This window comes from Mya arenaria, chromosome 7 (genome assembly GCF_026914265.1).
Source record: "Mya arenaria isolate MELC-2E11 chromosome 7, ASM2691426v1".
Taxonomy (NCBI): Eukaryota; Metazoa; Mollusca; class Bivalvia; order Myida; family Myidae; genus Mya; species Mya arenaria.
The window spans coordinates 60610878-60631356 of NC_069128.1; the positions used below are offsets into that span (position 1 = coordinate 60610878).

The 20479-nt window shown below is 33.2% G+C and overlaps 2 protein-coding genes across 2 annotated transcripts in view; both read right to left on the reverse strand.

The window, feature by feature from the left end:
- Window positions 1-4542, reverse strand: part of LOC128241663 (hemicentin-1-like) — a 43008-nt gene extending 38466 nt beyond the window's left edge. The window contains exon 1 of the mRNA XM_052958685.1: window positions 4379-4542. Coding sequence (XP_052814645.1) covers window positions 4379-4439 — 61 coding nt within the window. The 5' untranslated portion in view covers window positions 4440-4542. The remainder of the gene's footprint in view (window positions 1-4378) is intronic.
- Window positions 4543-10706: 6164 nt separating this feature from the next.
- LOC128241573 (nephrin-like) overlaps window positions 10707-20479 on the reverse strand; it is a 44518-nt gene continuing 34745 nt past the window's right edge. The window contains exons 13-16 of the mRNA XM_052958577.1: window positions 19977-20065; window positions 19587-19602; window positions 18897-18976; window positions 10707-18601 (exon numbers count right to left, since the gene is read on the reverse strand). Coding sequence (XP_052814537.1) covers window positions 18546-18601; window positions 18897-18976; window positions 19587-19602; window positions 19977-20065 — 241 coding nt within the window. The 3' untranslated portion in view covers window positions 10707-18545. The remainder of the gene's footprint in view (window positions 18602-18896; window positions 18977-19586; window positions 19603-19976; window positions 20066-20479) is intronic.

Consider the following 20479-nt stretch of genomic DNA (forward strand, 5'->3'; position numbering starts at 1 on the left):
TGCGCTAAAGTAGGGACACTGTATTGTTAACTTGACTTTAAATATGGGAAAACAGATGAAATATTATTAAAATTGTTTTGTGATTTTGTTTTATTTATGGTATGGCTTAAATACGAATATAAAAATATATTTTTCATATTTGCATTTTGAGATTCAAAGGATTTTGACATTGCTTTTAAAATCCGTAGTTGTGAATGTCATTTAATTTACATTATGAAACAGTTATTTAAATCATTTATTAACATAATGTTGCGATGTAACGCCGCGTGGGTAAAACTACACCTAAGGTTTATTTTAGATACGTTAATATGGTAAAAGAGATAATGAGGAAGCTAATATAATTCACGTTATACTTAAATTTTTGCATTTAATACAACTGTTATTCACTAAGCCGTATTATGTTGCAGATATTTAAGGCAAACAATAAAGACATCGGTGACATCCCAAACAAATTTCATCCTGTCAGAAAAATATTTAACTGCACGTATTCACGTTTCTTTCATTCTAAACAAATAAAAACCAAGATGTGTTTAAATTTCCAATATATCAGCTGAAATAGGAGTGAGATGGCTTTTATGATTAAATGTATTTGAAATTTTAGCAGTCTGTTTTGATAGCAAATGAATCTCAAAGGAAGACCAAATACATAATTTAAACTTAAAAATAAGAAAAGGATATTTAAAAGAAATTGGGTATTATTCATACTCTGACCTTGAAAAGACCATTACATGTACCTTGAAGTGGTCAATGTTGTAGGTAAATTTGAAGTACGATTTAAGAGCTTAATAGAATAATATTCATCCAGGCTATTCGTCCTTATCTTAGTAAAAATAAAAAGCCATATTTAAACATAACAATTTTACTGAATTCAAATTTTATCGCGACCATTTGAACTCCACCTTAGATTTCCGAAAAAAATATCATAAAATGTTCTTTCACTGTTTTAAACACTGAAACAGTGAACTATCATTTTTATTGCACTAATAAATCTTTTTAAATCACAAGAAAGTTTATTTTTTTTAAAAGGGGTGTTGCTCCACAGAACAATTTAATTTTGAAAGTTCCTCATGTTAATTGTATGGGTTATGGCGGCCATCTTGGATTTTAACGGCCATATTGGACGAGATTTAGGTGGGTTCTGAGCTTATTTTACCTTAACATGCGTATGTGTCAACAGGCAACGTTTTATCATTTTAACCAAAAGTGCACAATTTGGTAAAATCTTGTCACAATATGACTGGACTATTTAGTGAAGAACATGATGCCATTAGAAGACAACATAGATAAGCGAACGCAGACATTTACCGAACAAATACTTAGCTAAGGAGATATATGCACAAACATACTGATAGTTTCTATCCTTTAAACTTCCAAATCACGGTCTATACCGGGTATTATCCCCTCTTTTGAACCAGGGACTCAAAACCTGAATTTCTCTTGTAGAAAATGATGCAGTTTAATAATTATGAGTCATGGCAAAAATTAAAATGAAATATCCTTGAAAAATGCAGTGAATACTCTCACAAACTCCGAAACAACCCTATGAGTTACTACGTTGCAGATAAAACTGTTTTGGCTATGGATGCTGTCTATGTTGCTTTGGAGTCCGAAGGACTCCATGCGTACTTTGAGCAGCCAAATTGAGTTGATATCCCCGATGATGACATAAATCCCGCAACTCTTTACTTAATATATTTTAACCCAATAGTGCACTATTTCATTCAAGAATTGTTACCAGACTGTAACCGGATACGTGTTATCAAATGACGTCACAATAATTGCGATCCGAACATATCTGAAGATGTTGCGTTCATCGGATGATAACCGCAATTACCGAAAGGCAGTTCATTTTAGGAATGGAAGTTGAAGTGTAAATATTGACGAAATGGGTGGTAGATATCTTTCAACACCATCGAACCAGATAAGAATGTCATAATATAAACGTACATTTGCCGTGTACCTGTCATGGTAATGAAAATGAAGGCCAAAACAGATGACCATAAACAGTATATCTTATGATGAGCCTGAAGTGAAAGTCTTATGTGGTTATATTTTAAAGTTGGCAATAGAAAAACGGGGACATTATCAATGCTGTCGGTAAACTAGTTTCATATAACGCAACTGTCAAAGATGGTTTATTTATGTTTATTGAGATTCATGTAACTCTAAACTGTATCTGTTGATATAAAAACAGCTATTTCATTGTTTTTGAGTTATTTTTTTCTCATTCATAACCAATATTTAATCATTTATAATGTTTTGGACACATAGTGTTCACTGGGGTGGGTGTAAAAGTTATCTCGGTTTAGTTTAGTATAATACGGAGAAGAGTCGTTTAAGGTAGGTTTACCTAGTCAGTAAATACCTGCATGCGAGTACCCTTGTTAATAACAGTTCTTCACCCTATACCTTATCACCTAAATACTACAGTTTATCAAGTGCGAATAGGGTTGATATGTGCCAATCGATGCATAACACTTGATGATTCAACATCTTCTAAAAATATTTAATATACATAAATATTACGCTTGCTTTGTCCATGCAACCCGTCGTCAATAAAACGAACCCGAGCGTTACCTTCTGTAACATAACTTTTGTGAATGTCTTGATTTTAATATTTCGACTTTTGATTAAATCGTGACGAATATGGCAATGAAGATTTAGCAGGGGGATAGCGAATTCAACCTCTGATATATTTATTGTTTACCATAGTAGCGACGCATATATATATAAATACACGTGCTAACATGATTATAGCAATTTAGCATACCGGCGGCCGAATGCTAACATTGATAAGCGTTCGTTCAGAACAGAAGTTATGTGACATTCATCCATTCATCCGTCCGTCCGTCAACCTGTCCGTCCGGCAATCATCAGACCATCCATCCATCTAACATCCATCCATCCAGCATCAATAATCTATCCATTCATAATCCATCCATACATCCATCCATCATCCATCCATCCATCCATCCATCCATCCATCCATCCATTCATCCAGCATCCATACATTCATGCAGCATCCATCTATAAAGCATCCATAATCTATCCATCCATATTCAATTCATACATCCATCCATCATTCACCCATCCACCCATCCATCCAGTCACCCATCCATCCAGCGTCAATAATCTATCCATCCATCAATCCATCCAGCCAGCCATCTTTCCATCCCATTCATAATCCATCCATCATTCATCCTATCCATAATCCATCCATCATTCATTCATTCATCATCAATCATTCATTAATTTATCATCCATCCATCAAGTTGAAATATAATTTATCATGTCTGTGAACACACATGTGGCAAATGGCCGAAGTGTTCCGATTGGTACAAACAAAGTGCTGAAAATGTGAACAAAAATAAGTAGATCCAGCATATTCCGTACGATTATTGAATAACAAACCATTCAACTTTACAATCTATAAAATGCTTAAGGATGGTAAAGCCATGCTTTGATTTACTTGATTTATTGTGACAGTAAAGGGCATATAAAAAGATATATGAGGTAAATATAAAGGTCATAAAATAAATAAACAGTTATGGGGAAGTGGGTGATAGGTACCCTCACCCCTGACCAGTTGGTTTCTATGATTTTTTTCCATATCATTCCATCCCATTCCGTTTATCGACCATGCAATATTTGTGCATACGTTTAAAATACTTTGAAATCGATTTACACTTCTTGCGGATACACCGGACAAGCTTGATAAACTTCAACAGTTTCAATGGAACAGTAAATTTTCAAATATAACGTTTAACTATAAATACTATTATATCGATGAACCATAGAAAGCTATCAGGGGTTCGGTATTCGACTTAAGTCAATCTTATGGTCATACATCATTGACTTCATTCACTGTATAGGTCCGTTATTTTTGACCGAGGATTCCGATTAGCTACATCGTTCTTGGATCCAATTAAGACCAATATCAAATATCACCTCTGAAATACTAATTAAACAAAAAGGCTTATCATTTATATGCCGACATTTGTGATCGTTACTGTGTTTGAAACAATTACAATTTTATACATACATAAGTACACATAAATTAAAGCCTGCCCTAGTTTTTGTTAAAATAAACCTGTAGAGACCTTACAGAACTGATATACTTTCGTTCTTAAGAAAAATTTCATGCTTCTTTATACGGTCAGGTTAAATCTAAGATTGATACCTTATTCAAGAACGATTCAAGTGATTCCTGATAGCTTAGGTGCAATCAAAAGAAATACGTGAATACGTTATTTTTCTAAAAGGTCGAAATTCAGCCCTATTTTGAATACCACCACCGATGGATAATTATATACAGAGGTTTACTGAATGACAAAGTTTTAATACTATATACTTATATATATAAAAATGTTTTACTAACCTGAAGTTATCATATGTACTAATATTATCACAAAGTTTACTATGAGGTTTACTATAACCATGACTGTTGAACAATTTTTCGTTATTAACGACACATCTGTATGTTTTCTTAACTTTCAAATGTTTGGATGAATTAGGAAGTTTAAAAACTCAGAAGCGCATGATACTGAAAGGAAGTCCGCATGGTCGGTATCAATAAAACGGTGTCTGATTACGTTTGCGATAATTATACGCCCTGTATTCTTTAAATTCGCATTCACATACTATTTATGTGATCGTACAACGTATAATGTCGTGTCCTGATGTCTGATGAAAATGGTGTATACATTAAATTTAAAATAAAGAAAACCGAGCTTTTCTTTCACGACTTCATTACCAAAAATGTGTGTGAAAAGGGTATATTGCGTTTAAATAATCGAGTTAAGTAATAAATTGTAACGAAATCCAATTTACCTTAAACATGATAGTATTAGTTTATGAATGAAATGCAACCCAAGATCAAGAATTTTTATAGGGATTGAGAATTGTAGTTAATAACCTTTTTAGTTTCATTGCATTTGAAAATGAAAAATATGGTTATTGATTTTACAGTAAGTCAATAATCGCATTCCATATTTATCAGTGTTGGAAATGATCTAATAATTGTTAAATTCAAAATGAGTTTTAAACATACAATAATTAGACATTTTGTCATTAGTCATGGCCTCGATAAAGCATCATGCCTTGTTTATAAATACGCGCCACGCACAAATATTAGTCAACCTTTAAGGGCTTTACGGTAAACTGGGACGCGGACGAGGAGGCAACGCCTTCTGCATGGATCACTTTTCTTTAAATTTTGAGAGTGGAGGTGACATAGTTTTTCGCATAAATATTGCTTTCCTTCAGTTTCTGTTAAACTATTTTGTAAACTTAACATGGAGATTTCAGAATTAACGATGAATTTTGATATATTGAATTTGAAGATATGTTCGAATCGAGATATTATGACTTCTGTCATAGTTTTAGTACGATCAGTAACAAGAGCTGTCATAGAACAGCACGTTCGATTATACATTTTATGTACATGATCTGAACTCTGGCCACTTTGAAACTGGGCCGAAGTGGATAAACATATCAAGTAAACAGAAACTATTGAAATGAAATATAATTATGTTCTGCAAGAAAAAAGATCTTCCTAGAATGGGAGTGCTAGAATGAGATAGAAATTAATGTCGTGTTTACAGCTTACATTCCGCATCACAGTTTCACCCATCTCGCAATCAAGGAACGTAAATCTGGCTGGTTCTTACAGGCGCGGAGATTACAGTAACCTTACCATATATTGAACTCGTAATTAGTCTCTTTTCCGTTATATGTATTAGACTTAGAATATACCATTCCATGGAATTTCGCCGGTAACATTAATATTAGAGAGTCATGAAATCATCATTGCCACCCTTGCGAAGGTCGAGCGCTCCTTTGAATGGTTCAATGCTTCATCATGCCACCCATGCGAACCTCGAGCGCCCTTTTGAATGGTTCAATGCTTCATCATGCCGCCCTTGCGAAGGTCGAGCGCTCATTTGAATGGTGCTGTGCTTCATCAGTGCTGTCCTTGCGAAGGTCGAGCACTCATTTGAATGGTTCAAGGCTTCATCAGTGCTGTGTTTGCGAAGGTCAAGCGCTCATTTGAATGGATTAATGCTTCATCATTGCCGCTCTTGCGAAGGTCGAGCGCTCTTTTTGAATGGTTCAATGCTTCATCATTGTCGCCCTTCCGAAGGTCGAGCGCTCTTTTGAAGGGTTCAATGCTTCATCAGTGCTGTCATTTCGAAGTTCGAGCGCCCACTATCTTAAATGGTTCAGGGCTTCATCATTACCGTCCTTGCGAATGTCAAACACGGTTAAATGGGTCAAGGATTATATATACTTATATATTTTTAGTTTGAACGGATAAAAACTTCGCTATAGTGATATATTTATATAGGTAGAGTACACCATTCAACTGATTATCTTTAAAAAATTACTAAACGCTCTAAGTACAGTCATTTTTTAAATAATGTGCATAAACAGTTGACAGTGGCTATAAGGCTAAGTAGGATGGCTGCAAATTCAGGGCTGTATAGTGCTTTTTCTGTTCTTTTTTCTGTTTACAAGAATTAAGTTTTAGGGTGCAGAATATTAAAAATGAACCCTTGTTGTTATTTTTTCAAACATATTTTAAAGTTTTACTTTTTAGAGAAGACGTCACCGTACATGTAATAGCCAACCCCATCGAGACTTCAACCTCTTAAGCTGTTGCTGTCCCTTGTCAGTGTGTGTATACCATGTGATAAATTGCGGCATTAATGCTACGTCGGAAGGCAATACTTTGCTTCGGATGAAGACTTTAAACAAGGAGAACTTTTAATATAGCTTCGCCATTTTAAATGATACATAGCGCATTATACGCCGGTAATGGAGCCCCGCCTTCGGTAAAACTATTAAAAGTGGAAAGTTACCTTTATTGATATATAACTAGAACTATGTACTTTTTTGGTGAAAATACTGTATCAATAATCTATTAGCCCACAGTATCCTGACCAAACAGGCACCAAACAAGTCACCAAGCAGTCAACAAACAGTCACGCCAAGGATTCGACATTGAAAGAGATGCTCATTTTCCAATGAAAAATTTATAATTGACTATAAAACGGTTTAGACTATGAGCAGAAAAAGGAGTTTGCTCCCCCAGGGGGGATTTTGTACAGCTTACAAACATTTTAAGACATGTTTACGCCTTGGCCGTTTGGGCGTTTGGATTCTACAGCATTTTAAAGTCCGTTACCAAATTATTTTAAACGTTCGAACATAGCTTTCACTTGTTTACCCTGTGCCATTAAACGGGTTTATGTTTAAACTTTTGGCTACTGTGCTTGTTTCTGTAGTTTCATATACATATTAAACGATAATTCTTTTGCATTACTTTTTTGGATTTTTAAGTATTAAGTAAAGACCCGATCGAATTGTTGTTCATTTTTTACGCAGCGATTGTCTATAAAATGCAATAAATGTTTTTTCTCAGATAGGGATAAATGTGGACGTTTATTATATTTTGTATCAACTACTGCAGGGAATGTTTACTCCTTACTTAAACCGTTGCAGATTCGGAATACGTATACCCCTCTGTTTTCTACTTGTATGAAAGTAGGCGACAGCAAGAGAATAGTATATTAAATGTTGAATTTATGAGTATAAACATATAATCCATTCATAACAGTAAGATAACACATTTCTTAATTTCAAAGTATAATAAACATACTAATAATATCTGTCATGTGTTCCCGTTCCGGATAGAAAAATCCGACCCGAGGGCACCTGCGTTGCCTGGTAACGAGGCTTGCCGAGTTACCGGCTACGCAGCGTGCCCGAGGGTCGGATTTTTCTATTCGGAACGGATACACGTGATAGATATTTTTTCTAGCATACCTTAATTATTTTTTGTGAAGAAACTGCATAAAAAAGCTCATTTTTGTACATTTCACCAAAAAGCGCGTGCGATAATGTTTACTGACGTCATGACACGCAGTAATTTTTATTCACTGTCAACGTCAATAAGTTCCTTCGATATCAAGTCTTTGAAGGGTTCTTTCGATTTGTTTTGAAGATATATTTTTGCAAAGTTAATGTTTATGAAACTCCTCTATTGAAATCTCATAATTATGGTGACTTAAAGTATATAATAAAAGAAATAAAAAAGTATTACGTCACAGCGCGTGACTCATCTGGCATGGGGGGATGCCAGATGGGATTTTCCAGCACGGCTGACGTCACCGGAAATGCCTATCCGGTGTGCTAGAAATGGAGTTCCTATTTAATATAATACTATCAGATTACATTAATGGAACAAATTTGTGTATATTTTGGTCTTTGCAATAATATCTATCAATATATGTGTTTTTTAATTCATTATACAGAGGACATTCAAAAATAAAATTGAAATTTATTTTCTAAAACATTGCATAACATACATTATCGATCTTGAAAATTTGTTGGTTCAGGTTTATGCCATCTTTCTTCTTGAACTTCTTATCTATAAGAAGATTCTAATCAAGGTAATCGTTTATAGTAACTTTATCAAGTATGTGCAGCTCAAAACTACAAAACATATGTCATTGCTCATGATGAGTTTTTTTTTGCTCTGCGTGAAACAGTAATAAAAACATTTTCTCATTGCGAACGCCTTGATTTGCATAAGCATAGTGAAAACCAAGAGCCTGTAAAAATGCATACGGATTTTGCCCATGATTTACAATTTGGCCTACTTTCTAAAAATTAGTCCCCAAATGTAAGATCCATAATTTAAAATTAGTAAAATTAACAAATAACAAAGTCTACTTTATTTGGTAAGAACAATGCTGGAAATGTAATCAGATGTGATGTTAATTAAAACAATGTTTATGATGCTTGTACTGCTAATGTTGCAAACGTTATTGAAAAGGAGCCTCCTAGTGTAAAAACCATGCCTAAGTATTTAAAATGCTTGACTATTTCTTGTATGTCTCCCATATATGAGAATCTTATGTCTTTTTCTTAACCTGCCCCTTTTTTAAAAACAATCATTACTTTAGTCTTAGTAGAGTTTACACATAAATTCCATCTATCACAAAACTGTTGAACAAACATAAGTTTCTTTAATTCTTCTTCAGATTCAGCCATAATAACAATATCATCAGCAATATAGCAATAAGAATAATTCTTTATATTCTATTTCAGTTCATTAGGTAAATTAACATCGAAGTTCTAAATCTAGAGAAGACAAACGATACATAATTTGGTGACACCATCGGGATAGTTTTAGAAGTTGAAAGAAAATTCGTTCAATTAGAATCAATCAAGTTTCTCTTCAAGAGTCATTAAATCAGCAAATTGCCTGTGAAGAAAAACAAAACAAATTTTATATTAATTCAATGTAATCCTAAGCGTTGACACAAATTTATTATATGATTAAAATGTGAATATCACACTATCGCAATGAGAATTACAGAGATAAGACCAGTTTTTTAGCAGAAAACATTTTTAAAGGCAACAGGCTTGAACTGAAAAGGCACTGAACAACATAACATCAACAACACATACACAACAACACAGAGAGAACAACATGCAACAGCATAGCTTTTTAACAATTGTTGGTGTTATCGCTTTGAAACGGCAAGGTTAACAAAACAAAACTTCGAAAAGCCATGCCTACATTATCAATTTTCTTGAGTTACTAGTATTACATGAAATTGTTTTGGTTGGTGGATTTGTTTGTTTTTCTTTCAGTGTTAAGATCAGTTAAGAATCTAAACGAGTGAATATATAGTTTAAAAACATAATAATGAAGAATGTACTGACACTTCTAGACACCTACATTCTAAGAGTAGGTATTTACGAAATGAAATATCTCGAAATATATTGCTACGGTAATTTATCCATCGGTCAACACTGTGAAACGTTTACAATTGTCTGCGTTATTTAGTTTATGTTTGCCTTATAGAGGCAACCACTGTATGTACTCCTTGCATTGTTTATTATTAAGGTTAGTCAACATCATTGCATTGATTTGACATTCAGGTTTATTGCATTTATTGACTTGAAACTTTATTGTTTTATCTTTTCTTGAGAGGTTTGAACACTCTTTCCATTAGATTACAAATTACCGCCACTCTTATCATAACATCACAGGTTCTTAATAAATGGTTTAGATTTACAAACGACAGATCATTTATTATGTTACTAGCATTATGATATGGTTCAATTTGAATATAATCTATTTCTTAAAAGCTTTTCGGAAACTATTTAAGTTTGTCCGTTGATTTCAAATTACAGACTATCAATTATATTGCTTTGCAAATGTAGTCGGTCGGTTTGTCGGTCGGCCGGTAAGTCGGTAGACCAAAGCTTGTTCGATTGACCTATGGTCCTCAGACTTGATTTAGAGGTTGGGCGTGACCAGTGGATAACCCCTATTGATTTTGAGGTTTATCGGCTCAAATGTCACGGTCACTGTGCGAGAAGCTTGTCCGAGTGATATCGCGTCAATTCCTCCACCCATGGTCCTCAAACTTGGCTTGTGGGTTTCGCGTGACCAGTAGATGTGATGATCCTTAGTAGGTTGATTTTAATGTCATTGACTCAAAGGATTAGCTTCATTTGACCATGAATACAAAAAGCTTGTCCGATTGATTAAATGAGCTATTGCATCAAATGCATTGTATACATACAGACAATAAACCTATTTTCACTGTTTTTTTTTGATAAAGCAATACATTTTAAAATTTAAAGCACTTTTATAAAGCTATTATAATTACACACACATACACACACATACAATAAAATAGAATGACACTAAAAGAAGTAATGCAATTATAATCAAACACATATGTGAAAACACATTTCACTTCCGCAAGGATACATATTGTTTAAAAAGCATCATTACATTTTTTATCATGACCTAAAACTGGAAAAAAAATGATGGTTTTGACATGAAAATATGCCAATAATGAAAACGTAAGCATATATTGATGTTATTTCAAACAGTATAAATATATTAAAATATTAATACGAAAACATAATGAAACATAAATATGATACACCAATTTAACAGATCAATAACAATACATCAATTTGTACCTAAATGTTAAAAAGAAATCTCATTAAAATAAAGAAGTAAGTAGGACAATCACACATGTATTAACACCTTACATAATGTATAAACTATATGCATGGAATAATGCATACAATCTTTACAAAAGTTTTCGCAATCGGTGATGAAAAAAAGAACTTCTTGCAGCAGGCTTTAAATGGCTTTCCGTGTTAGATTTACGTATTCCTTACTGGTTAAAAGTTCCAAACGTTCACACTGTAGCATGCAAACGAGTGTTTCCCGGAAAATATAACTTCAGTTGTTTCAAAATTAGTATTTATCAATAATTACACAATGAGTATAATAAATCAAAACATACTAAAACAAACATTAATTCATATCATTACTTATATTTCTGAAAATATGCAAGATGGAAATCAGACTATAGTTTGATGATTTCATTCATGCAAAAGGAAACGTCAACAAATATAAGTCATGAAACAAATTTATGGTGTCCTCATTCAATACTAGTATTACTTATTGTTGTAAAAACGATTTAAAAGATTGGACCTCTTGACAAAAGACAGAGACACAAGCTTACAATGTTTTTTACATAAAAAAGACCACAATCGCTCATTATGTTTCAATGCTATTGCAGAGTCCACTACTTTGTACAGAAAATATCACAAATGCACTTTTATCAATCGTATCAAAAATGTCAAAACGAACCTGCACGTGAAGAATATATTACACTTCGGACTATAGTAAGAGTATAATTAACTCCCTTTTTTCAAATCACATTAAACGAGACCACAACTGCACCACTATAACAATAAGGAACAAAATTAATGTTGATGTAAATCACCAAAGACACCTAATATTTATAGTCATTGAACGAAATTGGATTTTCAGCGAAAAGGGACGACCTTGACCTTTGACCAACTGACGTCAAAACATTTGCTGGACTAGTGTGGGTCATGTATAAGGGACCTCTACCAAGTTTGAGGACTCTAGGCCTTTGCTTTTACAAATATTAATGTGGGAAGGCGTATTTATAGCTCATGGTAACAACGACCTTGAATTTTCCTCACACCAAAACACTTGGATTCATCTGGTGGCCATGACCAACCGGCCTACAAAGTTTGAAACCAATTGTCAGCTGTAGGTATTCTTAAGGTCACCAGTAAATTGAGGTTTGACCAACTGACCTCAAAATCAAAAAGCTATATTTGCAGGTCTTAACCATCTTGACTACAAAGTTTAAAAACCCTGGTCCTAAGGGATCTTCAAATATTGGTTTAAACGTATGTTATTAATCAGCGTAGACATTCATCACATAAAAACAAACAGAAAACACATACTCAATCTAGAAATAAGGATTAGAACGAAAGATAAATATATTTTAAAAAGTTCTTCTCCAAACCTTAGCAAAAGTACATAGTTAGTGACGGACATTTGTACAGCTTACAATGTAGAGGACACAATGAGATTTATACTGTTGAATTTAATAGTTAAAAAGTTGCATTTAAGTTAACTGTAAAACATTATTTGGCTTTATTGAATATTATTAAATATGTAAAGATAATGTATTTACAGACGATGTACACGGATTAGATAGTAGCTAAAAGTTTAACAACTTTGTGTAATTATTTTTACTAATTAACAATGCTAAAGTAATCGTAGTCTATTTCCACTAATCGAATGCAAAAGTCGTTGACTTTGGTTGAGAACAAAATAAAAAAAATTAAAGAGCATGAAAGAGAAGAAATATGGTAGGGTGGTTGATTTAAATGAAATGCTTCTATTGCCTATTCTTCATTGAGACCTGATTGTTAGTGCTGATTATCACATGAAAGGAGACAATTATGGGTGAGTGCAGATATAAATAGTTGGATATGAGTTTCCACCGAGTTGACTATTAGTCTCCTTTGGTCAGTATAACGAGAACAGATAAGAAGATAATGATACGTTGTCTCCTGAATTCCACGCGAACAGAAAGGTGAGAGAACAATATCTTTAACCAAGTGGTGATGGTTCAAAGAACTGCATTAATTTCGTAAGCGAGTATGAATGACTTGTTATCGACGTTTTTCATAATATAACATTATATTTGGCTTTTAATTATCCGACCTTAGGAAAGCGTTTAAACCAAAAACAGTGTCAATGTTTTGTGCTTTAGCTGGGAGACTATTCCATGCTAAATTGATGACGGAACGAATGAATTCATAATAAGTGACGTGTGTACGAAGGCTAGAGATACCGGATGCGCTTCTAAGTGATCTTATTGATGCTTGACCGACCGAAGTAGAATACGATTATCATTGCTATAGGGCCAAAATGCGTTACCAAAAAAGGGATTACTTATAGCATCTTTGACTTTGGAAGGTACGATATTAATCATACCAAATTTAGAATCAACATCAAGTAAATAAAGTTCATGTAATACTTGTTTTGAATCGTCAACGGAGGTGTGAAGGACATATTTGAGGAAAGCCTTGTAATTTAGCTGGAGTGATTAATGACTTAAGTGTTTTCCACCAATCACTAGAACTTAGGTCATTGATTTTAAATTTCGAAGCAAGTGAGTCAAAGTACTTCAATTTTGAACCCCGAATCAGAGCGACAACTTCATTGCGCAATCCGCAAAACTTAGTCCAATGTATCAGATTTTTAGTGCGTTTGACCTTTCTATAAGCTCTTTTGCGTTGTCGAATTTTTATTTTAATGTCACTATTCATCCAAGAAGGATTAATAGTTATTTAATTGATTTAGTAAAATTAGCAGTGAACAAATCAATATTTGTATTATTAATTAGTGAATAATCACACAGTGTTCGAAAGCTTTTGGCAAAGTTGCGTATAGTTCCCATTGTCAGATTTCCATTTTCTACGACGAGTGACCTTCTTTACCGGTTTATTTTATATAAAATTTCAAAACATTGGGCAATGAATACGAATGTTTTGTTCTAGAAATGGCTCTCCAACTCCACTATGGACCAAGGTGTCTGAGTTAGCAACAAATAAGAGATCGATAATTGTGGACGGTTTTTCTGTTAAGTGTGTTGGATATGAGATGCATTGTTCAATGGCTAACTGTTATGATAAGGGGTTGATTTTACTCCCCGAACTATCAACTAAAGTATTCAGATTGAAATCTGAAGAGTAAACATCACCTGCGTCGCTCGCTAAGCCCAGTAGGAACAAAAGATACACAGTAAGATGGAAACGGCTGTTGTACCTATATTTTACATTTTGGCCGACGTTAATATTTGTTTGCCAATTCATGTAATTGAAATTATAACAAGAGATGTTTGTCAAACATTATGCCACCCCCCTGAGCGCCATATTGTCAGGATTATATGGACAATTGAATGAAATATGCATGGACTGAAATGACAGCTGATTTGTTGCCGTTAAGGCAGTTTTAAGATTATAACCATTAAAGTGTGAGGATAGAGTGTGTTATGACAATGACTTTTGACTCTATGAACTCAAAATCCAGAGTCATCAGCTGGTCACCAAAAACCTAAATGTCAAGTTCGAGGGCCATGGGTGCAGGCATTGTCAAGTTATCACACAGACAAGTTTTTTTCGTTCAAGGTCACTGTGACCTTGACCTTTGACCCAATGACCCCTTAAATCATAAGGGGTCATCTACAAGTCAGATGCAACTCCAAGTCAAGTTTAAAGGCCATGGGTTCAGGCATTGTTGAGTTATCACTCGGACAACCTTTTACCATTCAAGATCACCTAGACCTTGACCTTTGGCTCTATGAATCCTTAAATCAATAAGGGTGATCTACTGGTCAGGCTTAACATCCAAGTCAAGTTTAATGATCATAAGTTCAGGCATTTTGAGATATCAGTGGGAGAAGATTTGTTAACTTTTTTGCGTTAAAGGTTACTGTGACATTGACCTTGGCCTGATGACCCCCAAAGTCGATAGGGGTCATCTACTGGGCAGGCCCAACCTTCATGTCAAGTTTGATGACCATAGGTCCAGGAATTGTCGAGTTCGCTTTAAAGGTCACTGTGACCTTGACCTTTGACCCCCCAAATCAATAGGGGTCATCTACTGGTCAGGTCCAACCTTCATGTGAAGTTTGATGACCATACGTTCAGGAATTGTTCAGTTATCGGACAAGCTTTGGTCTACCGACGGACCGACCGACCGACATACCGACATGCCTGTGCAAAGCAATATACCCCTCTTCTTCGAAGGGGGGAGGGCATAAAAATAAGAAATGCTAGTACAATCGACGACACAATGTAACAAACAATGTACGACCAAATTATTTTCAGAACCACACAATTACTACATTGACAATGAAAGAAGGAGAGAGTATAAAGAACGCAATGAGCATGTATATGATTAATCGTATGAAAGTGAGTATGGAGGACATAGTATATCTGATATTGTACCATATACGAAGAAAGTTGTCTATGTTCATAAATCTAGATGTATTAGGACATTTGACAAAAATATAAAAAAGTCAAATGGCTGAAGTACAAATAAACAGACGAAAAATATAATTGGATGTTGGAAGCGTAGTCAAGTATATAATGTAAAAAGGAAAAATAAGAATGTCTAAGAATATCAATGACATTTCATAGTAGTACATGACAAGATTTTAAGAAAGAAAATTCATGTACAGACAATTATGTATTGCAATTGAGTATTGCTCTAAAGCATGTATATGAACAAGAGGCATATATCATTGCCTTGCTGGCTGAATTTCAATACTAATTTTTGACATTTTACAGACTCTGTGTACACATTTTAGAGAAACACACTTTTTCAAACTGGATTCCAGTCTAATTCAAACATGGCAAATATTTAACAAATCAAATAACTTTATCATTTAATTATATAAGTTTAGGAAGACACAATAATTAAAGTAGTTTAAAGTGACTACGAAAATTAAGTACATTAATCATAGTTTATGCAATAATATGCCAATATGTAATGTACATGTATCATATTAACAGTAAACACATTCATGTAAATACATCATTTTTTCATTTACATTGAACTTTAAACCTTCTTAAAATAGCTTAAATTGATCAATCATGAAGAAACAATATGTTGCGTTGTTTAACAATCATTTCTGTTTAAGAAGCAGCATTGATAAAATTTCAATTATGAAAGTAAATTTGAAAAAGGTTTCAATACATTATAATTTTGAAGTTAATGTTTTAGTTTAAGTAACGTAAATATATGTATTAGTGATCGATTAAAGTATTAGCTAGTCATGATACAAAGGCTCTTATACAAACAGGTGAGAGAAATAAATTCACTCGAATCGAGTCACTAAGCCGCATTGATAAAATTTCAATTATGAAAGTAAATTTGAAAAAGGTTTCAATACATTAGCCGTATGAAAGTTCAGATAGTATAATTCAGGTGAATAAAAAGTTAAGTACCCACTGGTGCAGGCGAATATCTTCAAATATTGATCGGAAACCGTGGAGAAGGACATATGGACGGACAGCCGATCGGATACCTATATTCTACCCTTTTGGACATACAATTTTCAGTTGTTGTAATACTAACATTAATAAACATAAGTTTTAATGTTTTCATTTATGAGTTTAGTGTGACTTAAGCTTTGGAGGAATAAAGGAAATTCTGAATGATAATTAAAACATGAGCATATATATAAATACAAAGTAATTATAACAAGAATAATGGTATTTATAATCAAAAATAAGCATTTATGGTATATAAAATAAAATTAAAATGATTGTATGCTAAACTATTACCAGAAATATAATGGTCAGAATAAACAAATTGTATTGTATTGAGTACAACTGGACATCTCGAGACATATCTCCAAAGTCATATTATAACTTTAATAATATCATGTTTTAACTGCTTTAGCATATAAATAAAAGATCCTATAGTTTTAAAGTCCCAGTCTATAAAATAAAGCTAAATGAAAGAAAATGTGAACTTTGTGATTAAATGGCAGTGGTTTCATGTACTTGAATGTATTTATTTCGATATTGAAAGACTTTTACATCGATATCCAATTGATTTCAAAAGGAAAGAAATGTTGCATATAAAGCCTGTTTATAACAATATTAAATTCATAAAATTATGTTAATTCCCGAAGTATGTGGTTGATCATTTTAGAAAGAGAAATGTGATATAATGCACTTCTCCGTCAGTACTTATTTCTTTATTGACTTTATTATCATTTTCAATAAGCTATTGACGTGCGTGAAGTTAGCACCGTAGCAACGCATCGCCATACCACCCCTTGTTCGTTGTTAAGGCATACGTACCATAATAGTGTCAGAAAATAAGGCAAATTGGCATTGGGATTCGAGTTAATGTTCCTATCCCGTATAGCTTAAAATCCTCGGGTATTCATATGTGCCATCACTTAGGGCCAGGTCTCGGCTACACAGTGACATAAGTCCCTATGGTCCCCTTGCTTGTTTCTGCGAGAACAAATCGTACATGATACCTCGAGAACAATACTCTTATTGTACTGTTGGATGTTGAAACGGTGCTAGCACTGCGGTGATATTGTGATACGGTGCTTACTTTTCGCACATATAGCTATTGTATATAATTATCTTAATGATACATAACTGCTTCAATATTTTGGCTAAATCATGACGTTATTGCCTCCCTTATACACATACAGCAGTGACGTCACTATTCAATGTGTACACAAAAACATCAGACGACAGGAACTGTCAGCAAGTTAAAATGTTGAGATAAATGAATTAAAAACAGTTTGAAACTTCTGTATGTACTTAATTTTGTTAGGTATAATAAAAAATCATATGGCAGCATGTGTGACATTGATACTGTCAACCCTCAAAACAGAATGCTCTCGGGTTGACAATATCAATGTCACACATGCTGCGAAATGATATTTATATAATTTCCTCACACTTTGTGAAAATTGTTTTGACGAACACTTGTACTATTTGGAAACATATTACGTAGTTTAATAATAGTGATTTGAACATTTTGTGTATATAGACCAAACATAGTTATTCCACTTGGTTTCTTTGTCAACATATACCTCCGACTTCAAGAGTTTCAAAAGGTATAACAGCCTTTGCTAGACGTAAAAGGATAATTATAATCGTTTTACCCTGCATCCTATAGAAATTCAATGTCACACTGTCTGTATACCATATTTATGCACTAGAATACACAGAAATTAGTAGGTTGTAAAGAAACAATTTATTTTTTAACAATAAAACTATCCTTGATATTTCTCGTATTGATATACCAGGTCCCCTTCTAGGTATTCTCAGAATTTCTCCTAAATTCATGAAATCAACTGTTTTGAATGTGGATACAATCATTATACCCAACTTTTAATATATGAAGGTTGGGTATAATGATTATATGAATGCAGAAATTCTCATGATATTGTCCCTTTTTGTATCGATATATGAGTGGATCAAAAGCTGTAGTGAATTGAAATATACATAATTTGAATTGTTATAAACGTATAATGTTTTCACTGGGAAATAAATGACATTATAAAATTGAAAGTCTTCCCATCATCACACGGCGGCTGGTTGTCATGTTTAAAGTTGCAGTTATCTGCTTAACAGTGGGTTTGCATCAGTTTTCCCCGGACAATATTGTTGTAAACTGGATCTCCTGCAAACATATGGAAGGGATTTAGAAAAAAAACAGTCGAATTGATTACATACATATTGAAACTAAGATATGGTGTGATGGATCAAATCAATAATTACTATAATGATTTAAAATTGAGCTTTCATACAGTTTTGTGTGATTTGATTTCATGCGCCATTTTCATTAATTATTAAGAAATCTTTTAATAATTGTTTTGACTTTGTTGATCGTTATACAATTATGAACACATCAACAGATCACTCCAATCTTCAGGAATAAACCATTCTTTTAAATAATGTATACAGCATTTATATACTTTTCTTGACATTTTCGTAGTGCCTTTGTGACTTTGAACTCTTCTTATCCAACGCCGTGTAAATGTGCGATTCGTCAGGCCTAAAAGATAACGTAAACTTGGTTTTACCCACAATGAACTGGTAACTGTTGTATGGTAACGGTTAGGGAAATCCTGGAGACTGGTTAGTACAATTTACAAGAAATATTTTCAAGAAGTACGTAACATTCAAAATAAATCGATTATCAAATCGAGACGATATTATATCCTTATTAACTTAATTAGGCGAAATATATACACTTGTGTAATTCAAATCCATCAATTCGGCACACAATTCTGTTTTATTCAGTTTGTTGTAGACATCAATAAACACATGTGCCAAGAAAATATAACATGTACCTTATTACGTTTATAACGTGATTGGTGTGTTATTGAGAAAAGGCTTTCACATGACTGTGTGGTAATTTATAGTATTTGACTCATATGTATCGAATGGGAAATACCGTAATGCTTGAATAAGTGAAATCTACAATCCTATTAAAATGTCTTTTTCTTAATGCCGAATATACATTATCTTTTATATTTCAGATGTTTAAAAAATGTGAAAAACATTCGATGATAGACTAATAAAATCTATTATAAATTCAGTTCATATAGTGACTTTATTTCGTCCTACAGTTTTAATATATTATTATCATGTTTTTATCTTACCCATTGTTTCCAGTTTCTGAAAGGTTAAACGATTATAAGCAATTAAAATCGTCTGATAAATGTAAATCAGAGTATAAATATAATTGAAAATCAAATTTATTTTAAAAAGTGCAATTTCAAAATTCCATGTTGAAGCTTATTATAATGTTTTGTATATATATTTGTAAATTTGATATACCATTATTTGTCATTTAATACGGAATTTATTAAACATCTTTTCTTAAACTAATAAAAACCAAGACTTATCGAGTTAAATAAGAAATTTGATATTACATTAATCTTAACCATTGTGGTTATTTCAACAGTGGCTGTTTGACAGAATCAAACATATCTCTTTGTTTAATCATCAAAGATTGAAAAATACGAAATAAGAAAAAAAGTATTACTAACTAAGAGCATCGTAAGTCGATGCATTCGTTGGCAAAGACACGTCCTCGTACGCCTCTGGAGCGGCATATGTGAGGTTGTCTGTACCGGATCTATAAAACGAAAAGGGAAATATGCCCACTCACACTTTAATGCATGGAAACTATGCTTTGTAGATGGAGACATGGACACCAGTTGCATAATTTTTCTGATTTTTAAGTCGTATTTTATTTAAACAATGTTTACCTCCTACTATCATGAACGTAGTAAACGTTAACATAACGTTCGAGTTGTTATACTATTACTTATAAATGGAAGTGTCAACAGCAAAACAAAATGTACACTTCACGCAACATTTCTTCTTTCAACGCATAACATATGTTTAATAAACACTTAAAATACTACTAAACATTGAACAATGAGCTTTTTAAATAAAATAATTTAAACACCAAAACATGTTGTGCATATTTCACAGCGTAGTATATGTAACAAAATGGCGCATTGTGATTGTATACTCATGGAAGTAA